We start from the raw sequence: 24,317 nt of genomic DNA on the forward strand, positions 1-24,317 counted from the left end.
TGGAGGGCAACAGGTTTCCCATCTCTGCTGTAAGCAGAGTTACACAAACTATACATGTCTCAGGTCTCCATGCGGTAATCCAAGGACAGACAATGTGGCATCCTTTCATTGTTTCGGATTCCAGTCTTCATCAGTGACAGCCACTACCACCAGTTTTAGTGTACAACATTTGTACAACATTTGGAGGGTGCCACATTGACTACTCCACAGTAATCAATGGTCATACAAAAGACAGGTTCTCCAGCTGCAGGGAGGGATTCCACATGCAATTTTTGTTTACTTGTTGGCTTTTATCCCATCCTTCAAAATACCGAGGGTTGCGTAAATGATTTTCTCCATGCCCATTTTCTCCTCACATCAACCCTGTGAAGCGGTCCAGCTGAGGCAGGGAATCACAAGTTGGGAGAGTGCAGCCAGGACCTGCTTGTGGGTTTCCCATGGGCATCTGATTGGCCACTGTGAGCAGTGGCGGAGCTTCATGCTCCAGCACCGGGGGGTGGGGAGAAGAGCAGGTAGGGCTGGGGCTGGCTCGTGTCCCAGGGGTGTGGCACACTGCCTGCGGGGGCATAGTGACCAGTACAGGCAGGGTGGCAGCCATGATGCACCCTACCGGGATCATGCTGTCAGGGGTGGTGCGCTCCCCCGTCCCCCTCTTCCTCTGCCAGTAACTGTGAGAACAGGGTGCTGAATTAGATGAGCCATTGGCCTGGCCCATCAGGGCTCTTCTTTTTTCTTAAGAAACAGAGTGACTAGCAGCCCAAGTTCACTTACAGCATAATTCAAATCCAGCATCCACCAGGGTGAGAGAGCTTTGACAGATCTTCAGCTTTCCAGGTTGAGCATAAGTCCCTTACCATGGCTCAGGCAGCTCAGCTGGGTCTCAGGCAGTGGAACTTAATCCAACATTCTGGGACTGTGGCAGAGATAGCACAGGACAAGGAGAGACTTTCACCTCTTCCAAACCCCTTTTGGCTTGGTCACATGACACAGCAGTCAGCCTCCTCTGTTGGTGTTATTTGGGGGAAATGGGGGAAATTATACTAAGTGCTTGGTCCATGTCTTGAGCAGTCCACTCCCATGTCTGTATTCTGTTTGTGCAAAGCCAAAAATTTGTACCCCCAAATGGATCTTTTCAGTTATGGATCTTCTCAATTTAGCACCCCCTGAGCTTGGTGCCCTGTGCAACAGAACTGCCCACACTGCCCACTGTATTAACTTGAAAACAAACAATAAGCAGTAAAAGACTACAACAATCATGATGCTGTGTCACCCGACAGCTTACAATTAATTGCACAATGTACAAACTCACAATAAATTTGAAGACGAAAAGTAGGGAGGGGAGTAAGAAGAAAAACCAACCATTGAGAAGAGCTGTAGCTCAGTGGTAGAGCATCTGCTGTGCATGTAGAAGGTCCCAGGTTCGTTCCTTAGTGTCTCATTAGCATCAGTTGGAACACCTGAGAACTGGGTGGAAGGCATGTTCATATCTTTGCTCCCCAGCCCCTCCTCTGTCTGCCATCAGGGCTGTGGGAGACCTTACGTCAAAGAACAAGCCAGCAGTAAATCACACCATTTGAAGTTGGAGTTAACTCTTTATTTGCAAAACCATGATCTTCACAGACTTGGCTCAGTGTCAGCACAGCAGCTCTTTCCCTATAGGTCTTACTCCACGAAACCAGTTGCTGAGACTAAAGGTCCCCACCTTCCCACAGCCATCTGTGCCTCCTCCTCCCCAGGGCTTTTCCTAAGCAATCAGAGACTGTGCCTGCATGTAGCCTGTCTTTGATCTACACTATTCATGCCTCTCCTGGTTCTGGAAGTCAGGTGAGGGGGGAAGGGGAGCTTGTCACAGCAGGAGGGGGAGACACCCTTAACTCTTCACTAGCCTGCCTCATCTCTGCCTCTTGGCCTCCCTCTCCCACTCTCCTGCTTCAGCTTCTGACTCTGATACTGGACTTATCTCTGCCACAGACTCTCCCAGCTCACAAAGACTTGTTAGCTCCCATCACCTCCTCTTCCCAGTCTTTACCCTGTGACCACTCATCATTATCCCACCACCACTCCTCAGGGTCTGAGTCTTCTTCCCTTGGTGGTTTCCACAGCTGGTTCCTCCCACCATTCCTCTGCATCCAGTCAGTCCATGATACCTTAAGAGCAGCCACCCAATGAGGAAGCTGGGTGTGGCAATATCTGGAGAAAGTCCTGCATGACCAGAGAGACCTGAAGGGACTCATTTCAGCCCCTGGGCCTGAGGTTCTGTATCCCTCATCTGTGTATCCCTTGTAATGAAAGAGGAATGCATCCAAGTTCTGTTTTGTTTGCATATGTAATAAAACCCATTCAAACATCACAAAAACCTTCTGTCTCTGATATTTTCTGCATTGCCATGACTTGATATTGTAAGCTTCTTTTTGTTAACCTTTGTGGGATGTAAAGGTGCAGTCAAGTGCAACATTCCGACAGAGGACTAATGGCCTTCATGTTCAAACTGGTTGCTGTGACAACCAGTTTGTCGGTTGCTGGTAGTTTGAAAGATAACTGCTCAGTTGCAGTCACCTCAGGACCAACTTCCCTCTGGTATAGTTTATTTGCTTGTTATGTAACCTAAGCCTGCCTTCAGGTACAGTTCTGTAAACCTGAATGAATCTGAGAGTAAAATAGTTTTATATTAACATGAATCAGATTTGTGTGTGTATTCTTTAAGTGGGATTCAAAGGGATTTTTAACCAGGAAGGCATCATTATTAGCAGAACTCAGACAAGTCAGCAACAAGCTGATCACTGCATAAAGGGGATTGTTTAACTCTGTTAAAGTAAACCTTCCCACAACCTTGAGTTTCAGGTACATATGCGTAAGTCCGGAAGTGGTGAGGAATTAATATGCAATGCTTTTCTCACTTCAAAATGTAAGTCATCCTTGCTGAATTTGGACCCCTTTTGCTCATTTTACTGAATGAGACCTCTGAACTCCTGCCCCAAAGTTCCACCCTGATGGTGACACTGAATGAAGATCGACAGCTTGTTCTCCATCACCCACAGGGCAGGGCTAGATCTGAAGGGTGGGAGGGAGGTTTGTAACACATTTGTTCCCCCCCCCCCCAGCACCTTCTGCATCTGCCACCAGGGCCTGGGGCTATGAGAGGTGGCAACAGCAGCCACCCAGTAAGGAAGTCTTCATGACCTGTGTCGGAGGAATTGCTTCAGTGGTCAGCCCGAGGCATTTGTTGGAACATAAGGGAACAAGGAGGAAAACCTTATACAGTGGTATCTCGGTTTCTGAACATCTCGGAAGTCGAATGTTTCGGTTTTTGAACGCCGAAAACCCGGAAGTAAATGCTTCTGTTTCCAAGCATGCCTTGGAAGTTGAACGGTTTCTGCCGCATGTTTCTCAGTTTTCTCAATTAAATTTGCAGGTTGCCCTTCGCACCTGTTTTAGGATGTTTTGGAAGTTGAATGGTCTTCCAGAATGGATTACATTCGAAAAATGAGGTACCACTGTCCAAACATTTGTCCTGCTTTAGTGACTATTGTATCATTGTCTGTTTTACTGTGCTTTGAATATTGCAAGCTGCCTCAAAAACTTATGATTTGTAGGAGGGGTAGAAATACTCCTAAATCAATCAATCAATCAATCAATCAATCAATCAATTTCCAAGCAGAGCTGAGAGAGCTGCTTTCAGTCAGTGTAGACAGCATTGAGCTATCTGGAGCAATAATCTGACCCTGTGTAAGGCATCCTCCAATGTCCCTGTGATAAAATAAGGCCTTAAGTTGCAATCACAAATTTGTCTCTGATACAGAACATACCCATGGCCTCCCCCCCCCCTTCAGAACAGTTGCTTTTTTTCTTCATGAGTTAATCACCTGAAACTTATGATTAACCAGCTATCAGATTTCTTTAATCAGGTGAAGCTCCAATAAAATGTTTCTTTCGCAAGCCTATGCCACAGAGTCTGGGTTTGTATTAATAGCTTGAGGTGCCGTCAGCGCCTGGATTAAGTGAAATTATGTTCAACTTAAAATTGATCAGGGTGGAAGCTACAAGTGGATTTATCTTTCCTATTGTCCTCCTGATCTTTCAAGCAGCAGTTGAAGGGCCTGGATAACTCTCCCTTGATTCCACACAAGCCTCTGTAAAACCCTGTATTAATTTATAGGACTCTTCCCCCCTCTCCGTTCCCTTCACAATATGATTCAAGCCCATGGGCCCTTCCCTTTTAATATAGTGAGCAAAAAGAAACAGTAAAACCTTCTTCCCCCACTGCCCATGCACGTTCTGGAAACATATGACAATGACATATCCAGTAAATACTCTTCAATGTTTGCCATGTTATTTACAAGCTGTCATCATGGTCACAGGAGGGTTAAATAAATAAAACAAAGAAGAAACAAAAAGGGCCCTCAAATCACTGCAGTGTCCATGATCTGGCTGATACCAATTGGATTACAAGAGGCCGAGGTGTGGTTAGCCAGCTCAATGAAAATAAGAAGAGCCTGACTTCTGGATCAGACCACCTAGACCAGCAACTTTTTCTCTCAGTAGCCTTTGGGAAGCTTGCAAGCAGGACATGAGCACAACAGAATTAGGGCTGGGCGATATATCACCCAAAACCAGTTTGAAATCCATATTGTGATATTGGTTTTGTAATTTTTGACGTGGCAGTATAACGCGAATCATATGTGCATTAGGGCTTGGCAATATATTGTCCAAAATCAGTTTGAAGTTCATATCATGATATCAGTTTCATGATTTTTGACCTGGCAAAATATCATGAATCGTGGTGTGTGTGTGTGTGTGCTTTGCAAAAAATTATGACGCGGGACATAATTTTTATTTTTAAATTATGATGCGGGACCCCCTTCATGGATCACTGCCTTGCTGTGGCGAAGGGGCTTGAATAACTCAGAGAAGCTATGAGCTATGCCGTGCAGGGCCACCCAAGATGGACAGGTCGTAGTGGAGAGTTTTGTCGAAATGTGATCCACCTGTAGCAGAAACCGGCAAGCCACTCCAGTATCCCTGCCAAGAAAACTCCATGGACAAAGACAACAGGCATATTGCCCACAAAGGTCCGTATAGTTAAAGCCATGATTTTCTCAGTAGTGATGTATGGAAGTGAGAGCTGGACGATAAAGAAGGCTGATCACCGAAGAATTGATGCTTTTGAATTGTGGTGCTGGAGGAGACGCTTGAGAGTCCCATGGACTGCAAGAAGATCAAACCTATCCATTCTGAAGGAAATCAGCCCAGAGTGCTCACTGGAAGGACAGATCGTGAAGCTGAGGCTCCAATACGTTGGCCACCTCATGAGAAGAGAAGACTCCATAGAAAAGACCCTGATGCTGGGAAAGATGGAGGGCACAAGGAGAAGGGGACGACAGAGGACGAGATGGTTGAACAGTGTTCTTGAAGCTACTAGCATGAGTATGACCAAACTGCGGGAGGCAGTGGAAGACAGGAGTGCCTGGCGTGCTCTGGTCCGTGGGGTCACGAAGAGTCAGACACGACTAAATGATTAAATAACAAACCGTGAAGCCAGCCACTGACTCCACATAGCTCCATCCTTATTTCAGACATCGTGATATATTAGTATGATGTTTAGCTGGTGATATATCATGAAGTTGAAAACCAGATGTCTCCCAACCCTAAACAGCACATTCCTCACCTGTGATTCCCAGCAACTGTTATTTAGAGTTAATACTGCCTCTGGTCCTAATAGGTTATCCTTGATAACCTTACCCACCCCAGATTTGTCAGATTCCCTTTCAAAGCCATTCTGTGTACAAAAATCCAGAAATGTTTTAAAAGGGAAATAATAGTGGCTTTCTACTACACCAGTTTCAATTTAGGGTGGAGGGAAACAGAGTTGGAAACAAAACCTGTTAAAATGAAACATCGAAATCTTGTGGTTCCCAACAAGTGACATTCAGAGGCATACTGCCTCCAACAGCGGAGGGAAAATGTAGGCTATGTCTTTTTAAGCATGGATTCAACAAGTTTCCCCAATAAGGGCATTTTATTTAATTTTTCCGGTTCTTCAATGCCTGGGAAGGACTGATAGAAGTGTAAATGCAAACAGCGTCCTTTTTTTTTTTTGCAGAACGATATCTCGTTTCAGAAAGTGGGTGTTTATGGAAAGTAAAATGCATTATAAAATTCAGTAAATGTAAGTGTGGCTTTTTCTACTCTGGTATGAGACTCATTTCAACATATTTTTCTTTGGCTTAATTTTTTTAAAAAAGTTATTGAAATTGTCATAAACATTCCTGGCCGTTATTCAAGAAAACGTAATGGAAATCCGCCTAGCATAAAAGTTTTGGGCAGCTGATTTCTCCTTCAAATATCGTTCTGTGTTCCAGTTTATGTCCAGTTTACTGAATAACTAGCTGAGGGTGGGGAACTGGCCAACAATGCAATAGCACCACAGCTATTGTATGGTAAGGCTTTGTATCCTTTCTAATTTATTAAGGAAAATATGTACACAGGGACAGAGGCATAGGACAGAGACGGTGGGTGTGGTCTGCCCTGGGTGTCATGACTGAGGGGGGTGACAAAATGGCAGGCAAGTGGGCGGCACACCTCGTGTCTGGCGGCGACAGCTCTTCTGACCCAGCGGCAGAGAGCAGCCCTCAGCTGTGGCGAGGCTCACACAGCCACAGCAGCTCCATTGCCGGGTCATGTCTGACCCAGCTGCGGAAAGCAGGAGGAGAGTGAGCAGCAACTTCCCTGCCCCTCTCCTACCCTGAACTGTGGCGCATGGGAGGGCACCCTCCGCGCCCCTCGCCCCTTGGGAGCGCACCCTTCCGGGGGGGGCATATGCTCTGCCGCTGCACAGGAATTTGGGTGAGTTGTGTTGTGTTATTATGGCCCATATACTGCTATCGCTTTTGCCGATGTGATTCTCGAAGTTGTTGCTTTGTTGGTGAACTAATGATTGCATTTTTCTTTTGACTCTGTGGAAGGAATTCACCATAGCGCCTAAGGAGATCACTCTATCTGTGCAAACATTTTTGACCTCCCCTCCCCTCCCTCTGCATTCTGTTCTGAGGATACGCCCAAGCCCCTGAGACAATTTTAGGGGGCAAGCGGGCACACAGGGGAGGAGAGTAGGGGGAGAGTAGGGGAAAGCCTCATTGCGCTAGCAGAGGTCCTGGCATGAAGTGCTGCTGCAACAGGTCTTTGTAGATAATAATGAGCTATATGGACCAAGGAACTGACTCAGTATAGACTCATAGAATTGTAGAGTTGGAAGGGACTCCAAGGGTCATCTAGTCCAAGTCCCTGCAATGCAGGAATCTTTTGCCCAATGTGGGTAGGGCTACTCAAGCATTCCTGTTCTTGCCCTACCTTCTGGCTGTGTGATAATCAGGTGAGGAAGAACTGCATGATCAGTCCCACCTATGCAGTGCTAGCCTTTCAGTACAGTTGTACCTCTACTTACGTATTCCTCTGGATACAGAATCTTTGGGTTATGGCCACGGCAAACCTGGAAGTGTATACTCCCATGTTTTGCCGCGTGCGTATGCGCAGAAGTGCCCTGTGCCCCTTGCGCATGCACAGAAGTGCTCAATTGCACCACACAAGTGCACAGAAGCACTCAATCGCACCATGTGCATGCACAGAGACGCACCTCTATTTACATAATTTTCAGGGTGTGAATGGACCCCCAGAACGAATTAAGTTCGTATCCAGAGTTGTCCACTGTACTAGTCAAATAGGCAGGGGTACATATTAAATACACAAGAGCTGACTGAAATCCATACAGGGGCTCTTCATAGTTGGATGTATGCATTTCATGGAACCATTTTATAAACTGCATTCTTTAATAAGAGACTTCTCCTGTTCTTTGCTCGACTTTGCTCCACTATCTATCTAGTACTACGTTTTAGAGAGAGAAAATATTTTGTGTGTTTGTGTGTGTTACATTTTTATATGTTTGGAGTTAACAGCAGAAGGTTATGGAAGTAATTTCAGAGGGTTCTCCCCCACCCCCGCCACCCGAACTGTGTGGCTCTTTTCATATGTAATTATTCTCAGAGCACATTAGATAATGCTGCTGTTCCCACAGCTGTATACACATCTATAAATCATTAATGAGGCAGTTAACTGAAAGAAAACTATAAAAGATTTGCATTACCCAGCAGAACCCAGCCTTAATTGACTTCCAGTTATTTACAATTAATTTTTCCATTTGGAATAATAACACGTAACTTTCTTTTTCTTTTAAAAATTATTTTAATGGTTTAGGAATAAGATGCTGACTTCTCATCAAAAGTTTATACATTAAGGTCCCTGCTGACATGCAGATGCTAGTTTTCTGCTTGTGTACAAAAGGCACATGCAAAAGCATTGTTTGCAAATAACAACACATGCCTTTGTTTCAGTTTATACATTACCATAGGACAGGTGTGAATAACCTTTGGCCCTCCATATATAGGTATTGCTGAACTACAGCTCCCATTATCTCTGGTCATTGGCCATGCTTGATGAGGCTGACGGGAGTTGTACTTCAGCAACATCTGGATGGCCAAAGGTTCTTCACACCTGCTGTAGGACCTTCATGTGATGGAGCAGAAGAGTAGCTTGTTCCATCCACATAAATGATGTTGATTTTCTGAACTGGGGTTTCATTATTCAAATTCCCAACCATGCAAAGGCCCCATTTGCAAGATTGGTTTCCTTCAAAAGTTTTTTTTTTGGGGGGGGGGGAATTGCATGATTCATAGTTTTAATAATCTACATTAGGTATGGGGGAATCTGTGGCTCTACAGATGTTGTTGTGTACCAACTCTCATCAGCCAGCATGGTCAAGGTCAGGGCTGATAGGAATTGTCCTGCAACAAACAGATCTGGGGACAGCCCTAATCTACACAAAGGAGGATAGGCAGGGCACACTGTTTCCTCCACAACACACTATGGCCCCAATCCAGCTGTATCCCCCCCCATTTTTGATGGGGTCTTTCCCAGTCCTTCCAGATGCCAGCAATTGAAACTGGGCACTTCAGCATGCTGCAACACATGTGCTCTGGCATTGAGCCACAGCCTTTCCACAAATGGAAAAGGAACATGGGAAGTGTCCTTATTCCAACAGAGTGGATCTGCCTAACTTAGTATTGTTTACATTGACTGGCAGTAGTATTCTAAGAGTTTCCAGCCAGTCTCCTCTCCAGCATTGCCAGGAGACGCCTGCAATGGAACATGGGACATTCTGCATGCAAGGCACGCTGAACTCTGCCCCTTCCCCTGTGTGAATTCATATCCTCAACCTAATCTAAAGGGGGTATCAAATAAGTTCACTGCAGCTCAGAGCAAACAAAATGATCCAAGAGAAAGCACTCTCCAATAGAAGACCTTTTCTGTTCTTTTGGTTTAGTTTTGGGGGTGGGGAATGAAGGGAGAGGATGGTGAAATTTTGCATGCTATAAAGGAAGTGAATGATTTCCTCAAAAAGCACTGAGCACACTGGGGTGTTAGGGGATGAGTAGTACCTCTGGTGGGGTACACATCATGCTCCTTCTGGGGTAGTTTGTCCACCTTTGGTTCCCACCCAGCACTCAGCTCTCACCAGTGGCTCCTAGAAGCTGTCAGCATGTGACAGTGGCCACACCCTGGGAACAGCTTTGAGTGGCTGGCCGGACCAATAAAGGTAGCCGATGGGTCCCAAACCCTCAGTGAGTTAGGTACTTCGTCTGCATGCAAAGACAGGCTCTGGTGGATTGAGATGAGACCAATAGTGGGTCCAATGGTCAAGAAGACGGTTTCTGCATGTGCTGTAGAAGGAAGTGAGGGGCAGACAGGGCTCATCAACCTGGGAAAGTAGCCCATCTAGAAGATGGAAAACTGTGCGCCTTGTGTGCCCCCTCCTGTCACCTTCCTGCAGCCAAGATGGTGCCAAACGTATTGTTCTGCTTTCCTTTGGCCCACACTAGAGAGGCCAAGAGGGGGTCTTGCCGCCTGGGCAGCCCAGGACCTCCATGCACACTGCCCAGGCTTGGGCCCTAGGGAGGACACTTCAGTGCTGCAGATGCCACAGTCTGACTTCACCCCTGGAGGTGCTGTCCATTGTCTCTCGAGACAGACAGATGCCAACAACAGCAGGAGATTCAAAACCAGTGGAAAAGGAAGCCATTGGCTCAGAGACTGGACAAATGGAGGTGGTGGTAGAAAGGCTTATCAGTGGCTGCTAGGCATGTCCGTTAAATGAATGGGATTGCCATATTAAGGCAGAGGCAGTATGCTACTGAACACCTGCTGATGGAGGGCAATGAATGGGAGAAAACTTCTGCCTTCAGGCTGTGCTTGTGGACTTCCCAGAGGCCACTCAGGCACCGAATATCTGAAAGACCCCTTTGTTGCCCCACAGACTCCCTCACATGTTAACAGAGGGGGCCCTCCTGGCAGTTCCAAGAAGTTTGGGGGAAGTGGCCCAGGACAGGGCATTCTCTGTCACAGCTCCTAGGTTATGGTATTCCCTCATTACAAAGCTGCACCTCGCAACTTCATTATAGTTTCATTGCATAATGAAGATCCACCTCTTTGCCCTGGTCTTTGCCACCTCAGATGTTTTTTGGAGACCCACCCTATTCCTATGGCTGTGATTTGTTTAAACATTGAGTTGTGTATCACCACTCTGGGACCTGCTGGTGAAAGGCGTGAAATAAACTCGATCACCATTCTCATCTGGTTAACCACTGTGTGAAGCAAAACCCTGGAATAGATAGGCTGGTGGCGTCATCCATCAGGTCTTATGTTCCTTGTTCTTACTCATGATGCAGATGTGAACACTGATAGTGTTGTCTTGTGGACATTTCTCTTGTTGGTCTTGAGAAGTGTGTGTGTGTGTGTGTGTGTGTGTGTGTGTGTGTGTGTGTGTGATTAAATAATGTTAAAAATTCATGATCTGGAGCCCCATGTGTGCTCTCAACCAAAACCAAGAGCTAAAGAAAGAAAATAGAAGCAAGAGGGGGGCAAACTATCAGAGGCAGTATATTTCTGAATGCAGTTGCTGGAGTGGAGAAAACTGTTGCACAGGTCCTGCTTGCAGGCACCAGGTTGGCCAGTGTAAGGACAGGACGTTAGACCTTTGGGTTGATCCAGTAGGACTCTTCCTATGCTCTCATATAAGGGATATAAAATGGAGGAGGAAAGGGAGGGAGGCAGTGGAAAGAGGGGCAACTAAGAGAGACACAGAGTGGCAAGAGCAGTGGAGGCTGGTTCATTAGCAGAAGTGGGGAACTGCCCCACCAGCCTTAACAAGATTGCACCTGCTTGCTTCTTACAGCCAGACCAGGAGCTCCTGTTTGTCTATTTCTTCCTCCTTAGTCTTAGTGTTTTCCTTGTAGAACTCAGCAGGGAGCAGAATGGGTGCAAAACTGGAATTAGTTGGCTCTGACTCCCCTTAGAGTTGGTCTCTCTGCATTCTGCCCCATCAGTCCCAATGGGCACGCACGCACACACATGTAAAGAAGACAGAAGCCAACACTCTTAAATAGCAGAAATAACTCAATTATACATTGCATCTCGTCTTCCCTCTGAAGAACTTAGGGCTGTGAATCCATTTTAGCCTTGCAGGTTGCAAATTTGATATTCACAACTAGTCGGTGAGGTAGAGGAGGCTGGTAAAGCATGCCTGGCTCAAGGTTAACCAATAAATATCATGGTTGAATGGATATTTGAACTCTGATTTCCCCAGCAGCTGAAGCTTGACTGTCTGTCCATTATGCCACACTTGCTCTGTCAATCAGTTCTGACAAAGTTGTTGTTATTGGTGAAATGCTATTTAACTGCATAAAAGTTAGGGACAAAACCTTGGGCACCTATTGTTTCGAAGGAGCTCATGCATACACCTCTCAACCTGGATGGTGAACATGATCTATGTCATGCATTATTTGAAACTTTTCCCTTCCCTAAACCTCATTTGCCTGTGCCTGACATTTAAAACTATTATTGGCAATTGTGCTTGCCAAGCTAGTATCAACATAGACCAGTCTTTGAGTGGGAAAAGGATGCTATGATCTCTTTCCTGAAGTTGCTTCAAAGGATAAATTCAGTTGCATGCTATAGTTTATTCTAACCCCCCCCCCCACCTTGGTAACACAAAAAACACAAAAGAAGCTATGCTGCATCAGACTAAAGCTCAACAGAGAACTCGGAATCCTGTTCTCAATTTGATCATCCAGATGCGCATCAGAAGTCTGCAGTAGGATGTGAACGGTGTCAGTATTCATAAAGAGTAAATATGAATCCTCTTTAATAAGTAAATACTCTCATAATTCAAGATCGCAATCAGTATATACCATGATGACTACTCTTGGTAGAGGTCCTTCTTGATATGCTGCTTTTATTATCCGTATTTTAATAGATTTGCTTTTGTATTGCTTTAATTTTATTATAGTTTAATGACTTTTAAACTATTATAATGTAAATGTTGTTAGCTTTCTGTATTTTATCTGTGTTGTTTTAACCTTGAGTCCCAGTCTGGGTAAAAAGGCAGGATATAAATGTAACAGAAGCAGCAGCAGCAGCAGCAACAGGATCCAGAAAGCCATGAATGCTATAGAAGCGATGGTACTTCAGATGTTGCTGAACTCCCTACTCCCATCATCCCTGAAATCAGTGTTAAGAAATTGAGATATAAAAGCTAGGAGCTAAATGGCACCTTAATCCTAGGTTATGGGTACAATAATGGAATGTGTAGGTGCACTTTTTTATAACCAGAATGCAAAGCTGAAAATGAATGAACTGCAGCTAAAATAATATGTTCCTTTTTCACATGGTCTAGTCCTTCCCCTGCCCACCCCCCTAAAATTCTTCAGAGAGTCTTCAGAGAGTAGCTGGAAGTGAGGAGGCAGAAAAAGCTCCTCCTTTCCTTCCACTCTGCAGTCTGAAATCTTCAGCACAGTACTGCGCCCAGAGCTCAGAAAATGCTTGCGCTAATGAAATTCTGTCGCAAAACGCGCCTAGAACAATGGAGGTTTTGAACACTGCCTGAAATGAGAGTTAAAATTGCTGGTGCTTGCTTTTTCATACGATGTCCAGAATGAAAATCAATCCAGAAAATGTGATCAGTATCCACTGCTGCTCTTCTTTTCATTCCAAAAACAATACAAATGCTATGTGACTGATGACTTCCCCTGTCTCCCACCAGCTGCATTGTGTTTTCTTGCATTGAAATGAATGGCGTCAGATACTGCAATCACCGTATTTTTCACTCTATAAGACGCACCAGACCACAAGACGCACCTAGTTTTTGGAGGAGGAAAACAAGAAAAAAAATATTCTGAATCCCTCTTGCTGTTCTGGCTTCTGTGATAGCTGCGCAGCCTGCATTTGCTCCATAAGACGCACACACATTTCCCCTTTTTAGGAGGGAAAAAGTGAGTCTTATAGAGCAAAAAATACGGTAATCGCTTACATAATTATGTGAAATTTTGCTGTGGCAGACAGCAAGAAAGTAACATTTTTGACGGAAACTGAATTGCAGCAGACTAGAAACAATGCTGCAATGAATATGGGCAGAATGAAAATCAATGCTTTCTTACATCCTTACCAAACACACACACACACACACACGCACGCAAACAAGCAAGCAAGCAAGCAAACAAGCAAACAAACACTGTTATGGCTTCTTCTCCCTTTGGCATTTCCCTTCTCCAACACTTAAAAAAAAATTCAATCAATTTCCAAAGTCAAACAAAATGTTTTTAATACTGCTGTTTTTAGCAAGAACATTTTAACAAAGAATGTGTACTTTTAACTTAATATTGTACAACAGAGAAACTATACTTTAAGTTTTCTATTGTCTAATATTCTACTATATAGTCATCCTCCCCTCCCCCCATTCTTCTTGAAAGACCAAAAGCCAAGCGGAACTGAGAATAATAATAAGAATAATGTAAGAATAATAATAATGATGATGATGTCTGCATCAATTTATAATCCCCTTATTACATCAGCTATTGTGGGTTATGTTCACACCCTCTCAGATTGCTCATCTAAGGAAAGGACAATTTTTACATCGTTATCGTAATAAAAAATGTACATACTTTTATCTTCGAAATGTATTATATATTGAGTTTCAGCTTCAGTAAACAAAGCTTAAATTTATAAACACAATTGAAACGGCTCTATGTTGAGCAGTTTCAGTGCTAACACTGGACCTGTAGGACATACAGCCAGTGAAAACCTTTGCGGCTTGTTTAATTCATTGTGCCATTGCTATACTGTAATAGCTAACTCCTTGTGGGGGGTGGGAAGTTAGTTATTTTGGGGAATCATTCTTGTGTGTGCTTAAGAGTTCTAGTATAACTTTTACCCCCTCCCTCTCTATCCTCTGGGGCCTAAAATGAATTGCTACAACAGGTTTGGTATAGTACAGAAAGCTTGAAAGAAGTCATAATATTTCTCAATGACATTTTGGCAGTTTTCAACACAGGAACAGTAAATTGCTTCACACTGTCCACATTTCAATGCTACCAATCCTGTCCTTCGCAGAACACTGAAGGCATCAAAGGTTAGAAGGGACTTCTTTCATGAGTTATATAGTCTTCAAATAGTGATCATTATATTTTCCCCATCCCACCCCTTCATTTTTACTGTCTTCAGTACATAATGGTAGGTTTGATGTATGCTCTGTTTTCTGGAAGAAAAAAAGAAGAACACAGCATGGTAATTACATAAATCTAATATTTGCACTTTTGAAAAGGCTGAGTTAAAATCAATATTTATGAATCACACATGTTTCAAATCTGCAAATGCAGGAATATCCTGATTGGCTAGAGTAAAAGTAAGACTTTGAGTACAGCAAGAAGTGAGACATGTACCATGGCAATTCCTTCTGAGTAAATATACAAACAATTATTTCTAAGGCTCTGTACAGATGGACATAGATGGTGAGCCTGTTGTGGATCCGCCTTCACTTTGCTTGGGTTAGACATACAACCTTCCTAAAAGAACTGAGCTCAGGAACAACCAATTCCTTCCTGATTCTGGCTGTGCAAAGTGCTGATTGGCTGGCCCTTGTGGAAGTTATGAACTCACTTCCCCTCCTCTGCATGGATCAATATAATAGTAATAGTAGTGATGATGGAGATGATGATGATGATAGAAAACAACGGACCAGCTTAAAAACATACCTAGGTGCAAAAATAAACATTTAACCTGCTAAACATATCCTCCACATCCATTTTTTACGGGCAAAGAAGCTTAGCCATATTGGGGCGGGGGGGGGGGGGTTAACCTGTACTGGATTCAGGTATGTATGTCATTAGAGGAGCAAAAATGAATGGAAGCAGAATTCGCTCTGCAGCAGAAAAGCCTTCATTGGTTCCTGACTTTATACATCTGTCTTTAAGGGTTAGGCAAAATCACTAAGGGCTGAACTAGCCAAATAAGAGCAAAAGAGCTAGGCAGAACCTTAAAAAAGAAGCTCTAGTAGTAGTAGTAGTAGTAGTAATAATTTATAATAATAATTTATTATTTATACTGCGCCCATCTGGCTGGGTTTCCCCCCAGTAAGACTCTAGATCCTTTCTAAGTTAATAAAAACAAAACTTTGCTAAATCCAAGGTGCTAGATAGTTCTGGTGGGAGGTCATGCACTTAAGATTCCATGCAAGACTTCAAGACCTCATCCAGCAAACTAGGAATCAACGACTAGTTTATGACCAATTAGATTTGTTTTTATTTTTGCTTTTTAAAAGCATTTTCTTTTCTGCTTAAAAGTAAGACAATAAGCAACAAGTCAGACCTTGATTGGGGGGGGGGGAGAGAGAGACTTGGGATAGGAGCCATACCTGGAAATATCTGCCTTTCCAGAGAGCCCAGGGAACCAGCACTGCCAGCATCTGCCCTGTTCTCTTTTGAGGGCACCTCCTCTTCAGAACCCTTCTCGGTGTGGGAGGACACCCTACTACTACCATGTCAGAGACCATGCTGCGGAGGGCAGCACGGAGGAGGAATGGTGGGAGCCTCCCCCTCCCCCTGCTCCTGAGCTGGATCCTGAATCTTCCCAGGATCAGGAGGACAGTATAGATTTGGAACAGTGGTTTGCAGAGGGGCATAGTTCAGAAGGCAGAAGCTGGGAAATACTGGATGGGGAACAGGTAGGAGAAGAAACACTGGGAGAGAGAGAGTTAACAGATCCACTGTCTCTGGAAAGCATTCCTCCGCTCTCCCCAAGGTCAAGAAGAGCTGAGAAAGTGGCAGAAAGAAAGCACACAAAGCACAGAGGGTACAAGCTCAGATTTCAAGACGTAGAAGTGACGTGGATGAATAGGGATGTAGGGGGGTGAGATTCTTAATTGGGAGCAGCACCATTCCTAGGAGATGGGTTCTTTATTCTCTTGCTGTGATCATTAAAGTTTCTAACTGGTAAAAAGACTCCCTTTTCCTTTGTTCTGCTTATCTACTGCCACAGGGGTGGGGTTGATTCCCTGAAGCCTGACACCACCAGACAGGACCTCCCTCCCTCCCCCACCAAAGCCAATGCCTGAGAAACAGAGTACAAGCTCTTTCAGTTGCAAGCTTCCTCAAAGCAGGTGGAGTTAAAGACAACCTCTTTGGTGCAGGACTATAAAAATCCAGTTGACTTTGGACTATTGCTGCAGCAACATCCTAACTTGCTGCTTTTAATGCCTTTACAGCCAGTCCATGACACCCAATCCACACAAGAGCTGACCGTGGTCCTGGTCTACTGCAGCTGGCCTGCCCTTTAGCCAGGCCTTGCCAGTACCAATGTGAGGTCCTAGACTGAAACAGCTTAATTTATTTTGTTTTTGCATATATTCTTGAATAAAACCTGGAATACGAAATTGAGAGACCTAAAAAGGTGTTGAGTGAATCAAGTGAATACTTCCATTAGTCTACAAAGTGAATTAAGCTCATCACATGCCCAATCCATCTGCAAGAGGGCATATTTTAAAACATAAAAGACTGCATTACAAATCAGCATGGTTAGTAAATCAATATCTTCTCCTGGGATTGGGAGGAGAAGCCACTTCTATCACCTTTGTTTTCTGCATTCCTCTTTATCTGGAAAAGCAAACAGACACCAAGCTCTTTTCTTAATGATAAGAAATATGCTGTTTTAAGTTCAGGCAGTGGTGGTGGGGGTAGGGGGGGAGTCTACGGAGAGCCAAAAGGAATGCAAATCTATATTCCTATTAGTCTTAGAATGCATTTAAAGTCCAAACAGCTGCACCAGCAACTACTGCTTTTGGAGGCTGTAGGAAAATGATCAACCCAAGCGGCATGTGTATAATGTTGACATATCTCCCATTACTGTTTTACATATGCCAATACCAAATCTTCATAAGGAAAGAACCTGTATTGACCGGCTAACCGACACAGATCCTTGGAGCAATCACCAAGTTTTGCTACATTTCAATTTTGAAATGCATTTCAGCTATAATATGAGTGATTTATCATTTAACGGGAGCTGTCAAAGTAAACTCCTAGATAAAACAAAAACATCTGGAACTATAAACAGCCGAGTGCAGGAGCTGAATTTTAATCCACATCCAGCATGTTCACTCTATTACAAACAGGAAACAGCTAATTAGTAATTGAATGTTTCATGTTTTTAAGAGGGCTTGTGCTTTCCAAACAGTGATGATCTAATATGGAGCTTGGACATAAACATGAATAAATACCAGGGACAAATGATTGCCAGAGGAATGTCCAGGAGCCTGGGAACCTCAAAAAGGATGCCAGGAGAACTGGACTGTGGAGGTCTTTATAGTGGCGCAACATTACTGCCATGAGATCCACAGGGGCTTGGGCAAAGAGTAAACAACATTTCACATAAGTGAAGAGTGCTCCTTTCCATGAGTCACAGGCCCAGAATGGAGTCTAACAGCCATGGGGCAAGGTCACTTATGGTGGACAATGGTAGGTCAAGGGTATGGCCTGTATAAAGTATATAGAAAGCAGTTTTTACAGAAAAATAATGAACAGATGATGGTAGGCAGATAATGGATATGTTCAGATATCATGACAGACCATGGTTTATTGCTCTGGGAATGAGCCTATTCTCTGTTAATCTGGGCCCTGCTAGGCATGAGGGCACAAGCCATTTCAGCAAGCTTCACCCAACAGCAGAGTAGCCATGATGGATCAAAATGGATGACAAGGATGGGAAAGTTCAACTCTGGTCCACTCTGCGAAGGCTGCTTGGAACTGTTAGCCAGCTCTCTCAGTGACAGTCATGTGAGACCTTGGCATCTTGGAAAAGCACAATGTTAGCACAATAAGATGCTAAAGAGCACAAAAAAGAAAAGAAAAATCTAACAGTGCTTCCAAACATTATTGAAAATAGAATGTGCTGGGATGAGTTGGATAGACCATGATCTTAATTAAGCAATGCTGGACAAGAATGGAGCCCAGGTACACTTTCCCCTAGTTAGATTATGGACATTCAAGGTCTACAACTCACGTAGCTTGCCTACGCAAGTCAAGTAATGATGGAAAAGATGGGAAATTATGTTCCATTTCCTGATCAATGCTGCATGAGAAACTACTTTATCCCTTATATACCCAGTAGGTCACTGCAGTCTGTGGGAGAACTTCTCCTTCAAGTCCCAAGTGCACCAGAAGCCGGATCCACAGTAACTCAGAGCAGGGCTTTCACTGTGGCTGCCCCTGTTATGTGGAACAGCATTCCTGTTGAGATATGACAGGCAACCACTATCTGCATTTTCCAGAAACAATTGAAGACAGTTTTGTTCCAACAAGGTTTCTCAGCCAGATGACTAGGTCTCTGCCATGGGGGTCTACTTGATATTAATTTTTTAAAACAACCTCTGCTTAAAAACCCCCAAGGAAGGAAAGCCCACCACCTCTTGTGGGAGTCTGTCGAACAGCTCTTCCTAATGTTTAGTTGGAATCTACTTTCTTGTAACTTGAATCCTTTGGAGCAGGAGAAAACAAACTTGCTCCATCCTCCTCCACATGGCAACCCATTAGATATTTGGAAATGGCTATCATATCTCCTCTTAGTCCCCTCTTAAGCAGGCTAAACATATGCAATTCCCTAAACTGTTCCTCATGTTTGGTTTCCAGACCCTTGAACATCTTGGCTGCCCTCCTCTACAGACACTTCAGCTTGTCAACATCCTTATTAAATTTTGGTGTTCACAGTATTCCAAGGCAGAATTTCTATCTTCCATACCTTATCCTCATTTCTGTGTTTCTCAGCATGCCTAGCATTTGGGAATAAAGTTCATTGTTGCCCAGGCAGAGCTGAGAGGAAGCACTTAATGAAGAGCTGAATAGGTAGCAACAATGAAAGAAGGAAATGATTCTCTGCACATCATTATTACTGATGTTATTATTAACAATATATTATAAATTGCTTTCCATACACATGTCTCAAAGTGATGTAAAAAACCCCCCAGTTAATGCTATTCTATGCTGCATCAACAGAAGTATAGTGGCCAGATCAAGGGAAGTAATAGTCCCACTCTATTCTGTCTGATAACTAGGTGGGTTGAAGGATGATAGGAGGCGAAATCTTCAGTTAAGAGTCGGAAATAGCAAGCTTAAGATGCTCATTCAAATGACTCTGATTGCTTCGTCAATGTAATTATAATGCTATTATGCCATTCTCAACCCGTATTATTTTCTAAGTACCATATTGCTATCTTTCATTGCTTTATGTTGCCAAGTTCCGTTTCAAGTTCAGAGTATCATTATCTTCCATATGAAGGTAATAATATGCTTTGAACGGAGCACTGCATGTCAATAAACTGATGGATTTGTTTCAGTTATAATCTTGAGTCTGTGGTATTTATCACTGGATATGCACCATTCCCCAATTCTCTGGTTTGCCAATGTGCAACTTTGAACTCTGATCAGATCACCAAATTAGCAGCCCCCTGACCCAGTTTGTTAGGAAGTTTGGAAACTTTTGCTTCTGGTTTGATTTAACCACAGTTCAGCAGTACATTGCAAGCCCAAATTGTGATTAATCTATGGTTTGTTGAAACCACAGTTTGAAGCAAATCATAGTTAAGATCATTTGTCAGGTGTGGATAATACAGCAAGCCATAATTAACAGAAAACAGAAACAAAAGCTTCCAAATGCCTCCTTGTAGCCACACCAGCTAAGATCATTCCATTATGACAAACCATTGTTTATTGTGATGTCTAGATGCAGCCAATCAGTGTTATGTAGTAACAATTTCACATTAGCTGATATTAAGTATACAGGCTGTGTCACTATTACCACTATTTAGCATTGCCTTGCTTGCAGAACATGGATGACGCATATCTGTGAGCAGCCCATAGAACATACAGTGGTACCTCGGGTTAAGAACTTAATTCTTTCCGAAGGTCCATTCTTAACCTGAAACTGTTCTTAACCTGAGGTACCACTTTAGCTAATGGGGCCTCCCGCTGCTGCCATGCCACCACTGCACGATTTCTGTTCTCATCCTGAAGCAAAGTTCTTAACCTGAGGTACTATTTCTGGGTTAGCAGAGTCTGCAACCTGAAGCGTCTGTAACTCGAGGTACCACTGTACATTATTAGGTGACAATGCAAATGTAAAAGATGTTGATGATAATCAATGTCACTGTGTAGGGAAAGAATGATTGAGGGAGTTGGGTTTGTTTAGCCTGGATAAGAGGAGACTGAGAATATATGACAGCCATCTTCAAAGATCTAAAGGGCTGTCACATGGAATAAGCTTTTTTTATTCTGCTCTGAAAGGCAGGATCTGAACCAATGGATTCAAGTTACAAGAGATTCTGACTAAATGTCAGTAAGAACATTCTGATGGTAAGAGTTGTTCAGCCGTGGAACGGACTCCCTTGGGTGGTGGACTCTCCTTCATTGGAGGTTTTTAAGCAGGGTTGGATGGCCATCCATCAGGGATGCTTTAGCTGTGATTCCTGCATTGCAAGGGGGTTGGACTAGATGACCTTTGGGATCCCTTCCAACACTACAATTCTGTGTTACTATGATTGTATGCCTTTTCATCAGGCAAATATTTTTCTTTACTTTCCCTGGGCTTTTATAACTTGAGGAGTTTTACTCCATTTGATTTTATTGCTCTTTTTGTCCTACTTATTTAATTGTGGTGAGTTTTATTGGGGCTTGTATTTTTATTGATATGAGTTTTTTGTTGTTGTTAAACCACCATGGGAGTTATTGCATTTAAGAGTTGCATAGGTGTTGACTTTGAGATACAGATGGATCTTCAATCTGAGACTCACACATTCAAGAAGTACCTTGACGCTGCACTCATTCAATAGGGTGCATGTGGGAACCAGTCCTATGATATTATGCCTACTACCTTATTTCCCACTTCTTTCCCTTTCCCAAATCCACCAAAATCTTTTTCATTGTTCAAGCTTTGTGCAAACTGGTTGAATAAGAAAAGAAGCTAAGGTCAAAAATTCATCCTGTATGGAATGTTCAGGACCTATTGATGTTTCCATTTTATAGCATTTTTTACTGTATTACATAGTGAAGATTTTAAATAAATCTTTGGGCCATAAACGTATTATTTTATTAGGTTTATCCCATAATCAAATATTCATTTATGTGGGCTTCATTCTATTAAAAAATGAAATTAGACAAAGGTGAGCCAAACTGTGGATTTACAGTAGTTTAAAGCATAATTTAATTCTCTAGGGATAATATTGACAATATAAAAAGGGTATAAATGATATTCCCTAACACTAAAATATGCTTATGAGCCCCCAGTGCATGATAGGCTGTTTTACAACCTACCGTGAAATGCATGACTGCCTTAATAAGCAAGACATTTAGAAAGGGTTTTCAGACCCAGTACATTGTGTAACATGAATAAAGATCTCACAATTTTGCCTGTGAGCCAAATCCTATGTTAATGATGGTAATTTCCCCTTTGGATGATATTTTCTTTCCTAACAGGGTTGTTATTTCATAGTATAGATGTCTCCCTCTGTTCTATATTTGGTATCATGGAAGAAAAGGAGGGGAAACTCAGTAATTTTGGAGGTGGGACTCTTCATAGCAATCTAGGAGGCTGTCTTATACCTAGTCAGAGCACTGGTCCAGTAGCTCACTACCATCCACATTGACTGGCAGCAGCTGTCTAGGGCTTCAGGCAGGGTTTGTTCCTCAGCCTTACCTGCAGGTGCCAGGGACTGAACCTGGCACCTTCTGTGGGCAAAGTAGGTGATCTTATCACTGTGCTGCAGCATTCCACTTAATTCTCAGTGCATGCTCATGAGAGCACAGTAATTGGCTCATTTGATGTTGCTCAATCAAATTGCTGGCATTGTGGGCACATGCACACAACAGATTTTTACATTTAGTTTCTAATTTTGTGAATCTTGCCCCAAAGCACAGCTTCTATAGGCCAGTTCTTATGCTCTCTAGGGACTTGAAAACTTCAGAGTGTAAGTGGCAGGACTGCATGTTTGAATACACTGCTGTGTGTTCAAATCTCTCCCTACATGTAGAGTTTTGGAGATTAAATGGCAAGCAAGCAAATAAATAAATGCTAGGGAGAAAAGCTCTGCTCTTGTCCTTGATAGTCCTCAGCGAGGACCAATAAAAACTGTCCAATGAGCAAACTATAATGCTAGACTGTACCATTTCTGAAGGAGGGGGTTCCACATATTTGAATTGTTCCCCTTTACTTAGGTCATACAGTAATTTAGTGAGAAGGGGGTTTAGCAAAGCATACTAGCTGATTGGTGCTCTAACTCTATTCCAGATTACATACAGTAAAAACTGGAGCTCTCAAGCTTCAGTCTCATCTTCACCCTTTTCAAGATGTACAAAACGTTCCCCCTTCCAGTGATTCTTCAGGATGGGGTGGGAACAGAGACCAATAGTTTGCCAGTTCTGTTTCTACCACTGGCAACACTGGTGGTACCCCATGTTGATGAGAGGCACCCATTATTTCTTTTAGCTGCATAATGCAACATGAGAGCAAGAGCAAGAAAGCAATGCCCTCACTCTGATTTGGTTTCATGATGAGCCAACAAAGCCAATTCAGAGTGAGGACAATAAAATGGTTTTGTGATGATATCATGAAGCCAAACCAGAGTGAGGCTCATATTTTCTGCTGCAACTAAAGCAAAACATGGATGCTGAACAGAGGCAGGGAATGTGGTTACTGCTGCTGCCAGAAGTACAAAGTGGTGGCAAAGAAGGGATACCTCCCACCATTCTAACTTTCAATTTCAAAATATTCTGTTTCAGAAGATTCTGCTCAGGCCTTCTTTTAAGGTCTTACTGATTTTGTCAAGACTTTCCAAATGAAATCACTGGCCTCTAAATGTGCTCAATTTAATCACCCTACAAGTTTGCTGTTATTTTGTTTTTTAAACGTGAAGATTTTCATGTTTTCTGTGTTAGTACATCTGTAATATTAAGGAGTATTAACTCTTATTTTTATAGAAGAAGAGAAAGATGAAACACTAGCATGGGTTATTATTTTCCTCTTTTTTGCACCTACAGGCTCTTACTAAATGAAATATAATAATATACAAAAGTTAACTAAGGTATAAACATGCAAAAGGAGAAGTCTCCCTGCGATCATAAAATGATGTTATTTTCTGTTCAGCAGTTCATGTTACTGCTGTTCATGCTAATTAATTAAAGGAGCTGTTGCTGTAATGTGCAAACAGGGAATCTGAGAAACTGAGAGGGCTTTTAGGTCTCCGAGTGAAGTTAAGTCAATCTGGGTGCGAGCAATCAAACGTAATGAAATCACATGTCAGTGCTAAGCTTGCAAAAACTGTGAAGTTTGACTGGGGAGTAAAAGGATTATAATTAGATTTCCAATAGGATAATAACTAAATGGCAGAAAGCAGTAAAGAGAAAATATTACTTTGTTAGCTAATGGTGCTGCTGTTCGAGCTTCAGTTTTTATCAGCACCGCTTGTAGTTGTGCTAATTTAATTTGCTTTTATCAGCAAAAAATGTACCACTCGAACGGTACTTGAATGTCATTTGCAAAAATCATTGATCTGAAGGTGCACTTAATGACACCCAGTATGTTTATTTTATGGGAAACGGAGATTGGTTGATAAAAATTGGTTGATGCACCATCCCTGCATTTGGCCCCGCAAGTGAGTTATGGCAACTGAAACAGAAGAACATTCAAATGTGAATCTTTTCTTCGGCTTTACAATGCAACTGCCTGCTGGACGCCCACACAAGAGTGAAGAGTTAAGACTTGCATGCTGAGGAAACAGTGGTGGTTTCCAAGGGCAAGACCGGCCTGAGAGATTTTGCTGCTTGAGACAAACGATATCTGGAGGGCCACAGGTGGAGAAATCTGTGGAGAAATCTGTATGATTAGAATTTCAGAAGCAT

General features: G+C 43.0%; 1 protein-coding gene and 1 long non-coding RNA gene across 12 annotated transcripts in view; one reads left to right on the forward strand and one right to left on the reverse strand.

Moving 5' to 3' along the window:
* The first annotated feature begins 1,625 nt into the window (after positions 1 to 1,625).
* Positions 1,626 to 24,317, forward strand: part of LOC309334083 — a 46,607-nt gene continuing 23,915 nt past the window's right edge. The window contains exons 1-2 of one of the 2 annotated variants that reach the window (XR_014152854.1): positions 1,626 to 2,620; positions 6,101 to 6,166. This is a non-coding gene — a long non-coding RNA (uncharacterized lncRNA). Of the gene's footprint in view, positions 2,621 to 4,862; positions 5,070 to 6,100; positions 6,167 to 24,317 lie in introns of those variants that run through there. The other variant, XR_014152855.1, reaches the window with a different exon arrangement.
* Positions 13,680 to 24,317, reverse strand: part of DACH2 (dachshund family transcription factor 2) — a 325,632-nt gene continuing 314,994 nt past the window's right edge. For 5 of the 10 annotated variants that reach the window (XM_081848011.1, XM_081848004.1, XM_081848005.1 and 2 more), the window contains 2 exons: positions 24,182 to 24,279; positions 13,680 to 14,638 (listed from right to left, as the gene is read on the reverse strand). In XM_081848011.1, coding sequence (XP_081704137.1) covers positions 14,537 to 14,638; positions 24,182 to 24,279 — 200 coding nt within the window. In that variant the 3' untranslated portion in view covers positions 13,680 to 14,536. Of the gene's footprint in view, positions 14,639 to 18,799; positions 24,280 to 24,317 lie in introns of those variants that run through there. The other 5 variants (XM_081848006.1, XM_081848008.1, XM_081848007.1 and 2 more) reach the window with 2 other exon arrangements.

This window comes from Podarcis erhardii, assembly GCF_964252035.2.
Source record: "Podarcis erhardii genome assembly, chromosome: Z".
In the NCBI taxonomy this organism is placed as follows: Eukaryota; Metazoa; Chordata; class Lepidosauria; order Squamata; family Lacertidae; genus Podarcis; species Podarcis erhardii.